Source organism: Oryctolagus cuniculus, chromosome 1, assembly GCF_051225735.1.
Source record: "Oryctolagus cuniculus isolate XC-2025 breed Fujian yellow rabbit chromosome 1, ASM5122573v1, whole genome shotgun sequence".
Lineage (NCBI taxonomy): Eukaryota > Metazoa > Chordata > Mammalia > Lagomorpha > Leporidae > Oryctolagus > Oryctolagus cuniculus.
The window spans coordinates 10,590,392-10,593,414 of NC_142867.1; the positions used below are offsets into that span (position 1 = coordinate 10,590,392).

At 67.4% G+C, this 3,023-nt stretch overlaps 1 protein-coding gene across 1 annotated transcript; it reads right to left on the bottom strand.

Moving 5' to 3' along the window:
• Positions 1-685: 685 nt before the first annotated feature.
• LRRC10B (leucine rich repeat containing 10B) lies at positions 686-2,946 on the bottom strand. Its single transcript, XM_051833209.3, has one exon. The coding sequence runs from the start codon at positions 2,649-2,651 to the stop codon at positions 1,800-1,802; it is 852 nt and encodes a 283-aa protein (XP_051689169.1). The 5' UTR covers positions 2,652-2,946; the 3' UTR covers positions 686-1,799.
• Between the last annotated feature and the right edge of the window lie 77 nt (positions 2,947-3,023).

Sequence of the window (3,023 nt, forward strand, 5' to 3'; positions counted from 1 at the left end):
CTCAACAGGGGGAGCCCTGGGACGCACAGGCCCACAGCCAAGCCTGGGACCCCTCTTCCTCCCTCCGAAGGAGGCGACCTGCAGTCCCCTCCCCTGCTCGGGGGCCTTCCCTGTCACTCGAAAGCTGACTGTTCCAGATCCATACCCTGCCTCCTCCTTAACCAGGGGCCCGGGGTGCCCGCCAAGCTACTGGGCAGAGCTTGACCTTTCTGACCCCGTATGACATCAGCCTCTGTTGCCATGGTGACTGAGGCCCGTCTCGATCTTCTCACGGGAGGAGGGCCTCCGAACTTGAGGTTTTACAATTTTCCTTTCTTTAAAGCTTTAATTTTTTTTTTCAATGAGAGAAGAAAGTTAATGCCAAAACTGAGCAAAGAAGACACCGAGAGGGAGGGGGAGGAAGAGGGCAGTGGAGTGAGAGAGGGGGAAGGCAGGGGGACAGCAGAAGCAGGCCAGCCCAGCTTAAAGGGGATTCAGAAACAGACTAAGATTCTGGTCCCTGAGAATTAAGCCAGAGAAGATCTGGCAGCCAGACTGAGGGAGGGGGCGAGCTGGGAGACCAGCCTTGAGTGGCCGAATCCAGCCATTGGCCAGGGGCGACCTGCCACAGAGCAGGACTCCCACTGCACAGGGACCCAGTGCTCTCAAGGCTTATAAATAAACAGGCGTGTGGGAAACGTACATTCTTTATCCAAGAAATATAATTTATGCTTACAGCCCGTTTGTTTTTTCTTCCTAAAGAAAACACTAGCGAGTTGGGCCTCGGCCCCGACAGTGTCCCTGAGTGTCCTCGGCCCTGGCCCCCTCCTCCCGTTATTGCTTGGATGGGAAAGATCTTGCCCTGGGGACTGCAGAGCTGGGCCCCTCTCCTCACCCCCTCGAGGCTGTCCCTGGTGACGGAGCGGAGGCACACAGTGCCCGTCCCGTGCCCCGCGCCGTGCCAGCCACCCTGGCTGTGCCCATGTAAGGGAATGGAGAGTGCAGGCAGTGGGAGAGGTGCTGGGGCGGCCTCCCGGAGCACAGAGCCCCTCTCTTCCGAGCAGGAGGCCCTGGAGGCACAGTGGCTTCTTTTCAAACTTGACAGCTGATGGCACAGGCTGTGGGGAAAGGAGGGAGAGCTCTCTTTGTCCAGTAGGATTCCAGGCACATGCTGGAAGAGACCCGAATGGAAAGGTGGGGACTGAGCCCCTGCCTCCTGCCCTTCCTCCTCCCCCAAATCCTAGGGGGCCGGGGGAGGGAGGTATGTAGATGAGCCCTGCAGACAGGTGAGGGCAGCGGCCAGGCAGCTGCTCCAACCCCGGCTTCCCCTCTTCTTGGGCACAAGCCCAACTCCAAGCCCCTGCTCCTGGGCCAGCCCCACCCCCAAGGCGGTTCTGCCTCACCAGGCACACGGTGCACCTGGGAGGTAGCAGCTCCTGCACCAGAAAGGGTGGGCCCAGGAGGTCCAACCCCAGGAGCGAGGGTGGTGGGCGCGCTGGGCATCTGGATTCAGGGCGAGGCGAGGCCATCATTCCACAGACCACCACGACCCTGGCTCGGGAGGAAGCTGGACCTCTGCTGTGTTGGCAGTGGTTCTACTGCAGAGCGAGTGGAGCCCAGTCTTCTTGCTCCGACGACTGTCCAGAGATCGGCTAGGTAGCAGTCTTCTTACTACCCGGGAGGGTCTGAAGCTGCCCCCAGGCCTGCCTGTGCCCACAGCTCGCCCAAAGTGCCCGCCCTCGCCGTCCCGACAGACCCAGAGGGACCCAGAGGCCCTCCTTCCAGGGTGGCCAAGCCCATCGATGGCCAAGACAGCAGCCTCAGGTGCCCAGTCCCGGAGCCGGGGCTTCCAGGGCCCGCGAGCTGGCGCCCCCTATGAGCAGGTCTTCTTCCTCCTCGTCCTCAAAGGCCCGCGCCGGGCGCCGGGGTGGCTGCCGGGGCGTGGGCTCGTCGCGCTCGGCCATGCGCTCTACAGCGCCCTCGCCCACCAGGAAGACGGTGTCGGCGACGCGCGGGGGCCCAGTGACCGGGTTGTGGTCGTAGGAGAAGACGCGCAGCGCGCGCAGCGGGTGCAGGTCCGGGAAGCCGCCCAGGCGGTTGCGGTCGAGGTCGAGGATGTGCAGGCGGCCCATACGCAGGAGCGCGGGCGGGAACTCCTCGAAGCGGTTGCCGTAGAGCCAGAGGCCGCGCAAGCCCGTCATGCGCGGCAGCTCGGCGGGCAGCGCGCGCAGCCGGTTGTCGCCCATCTGCAGCGACTGCAGCGCCACCAGGCGCAGCAGCGGCCGCGGGAAGCGCCGCAGGAAGTTGCCCTCGATCCAGAGGCAGCGCAGGCTCTGCAGCTGCGCGAAGTCGGCGGGCAGCGCCAGCAGGCGGTTGCCGCCCAGGTAGAGGCGCGTGAGGCGCGGCAGGCGACACAGGCCGTCGGGCAAGCGCTCCAGCTTGTTGAAGTCCAGAGCCAGGATGCGCAGCTCGCGCAGTTCCTCGATCTCCTCCGGCAGCTCGCGCAGCCCCGTGCCGCTCACGTACAGCTTCTGCAGGCGGCTCAGCGCGCACACCGCGCTGGGCAAGCGCCGCAGCCGCCGCCCGCTCAGCTCCAGTTGCTGCTCGCCGCTGCGCAGCTGCTCCTCGGCGTCCGACGGCAGCTCGTCCGGCGTGGACTCGGCGATGCCCATGGTCACGGGCCCCGACCGGGGCCGCCGCCGCCGCCGCCGCCGCCGTCCGGCATCGCCCCGCCCCGGCCGCCCCCCGGCCGCCCCGACGGGGCCGCGGCCGCGCCTGCCGTGGGGCCCCCCGCCCCGGCCTGCCCCCGCGCCGGGAGGGGGGCCGTGCGGGGCCGGGAGGAGGCGCCCGCTCGGGGCCCCGCCGCCACCGCCGCCGCCGCGCGCCGCGCTCCGCCGCCCGCCCTCCGGCCTCCCCCGCTGCCTCCGCCGGAGGCCGACTGACTCCGGCTCTCGCCGACTCGCAGCTTAGCGACCCGTCGCCCTGGCAACCCCCGACGCGCGAGCGGCTGCCAATGAGGCGGAGGAAAGGCGGGATGGGGCGGG

Coding starts and splice junctions, on each gene's coding strand:
- LRRC10B (XM_051833209.3), bottom strand. CDS start 2,651: ATGGGCATCGCCGAGTCCACGCCGGACGAGCTGCCGTCGGACGCCGAG.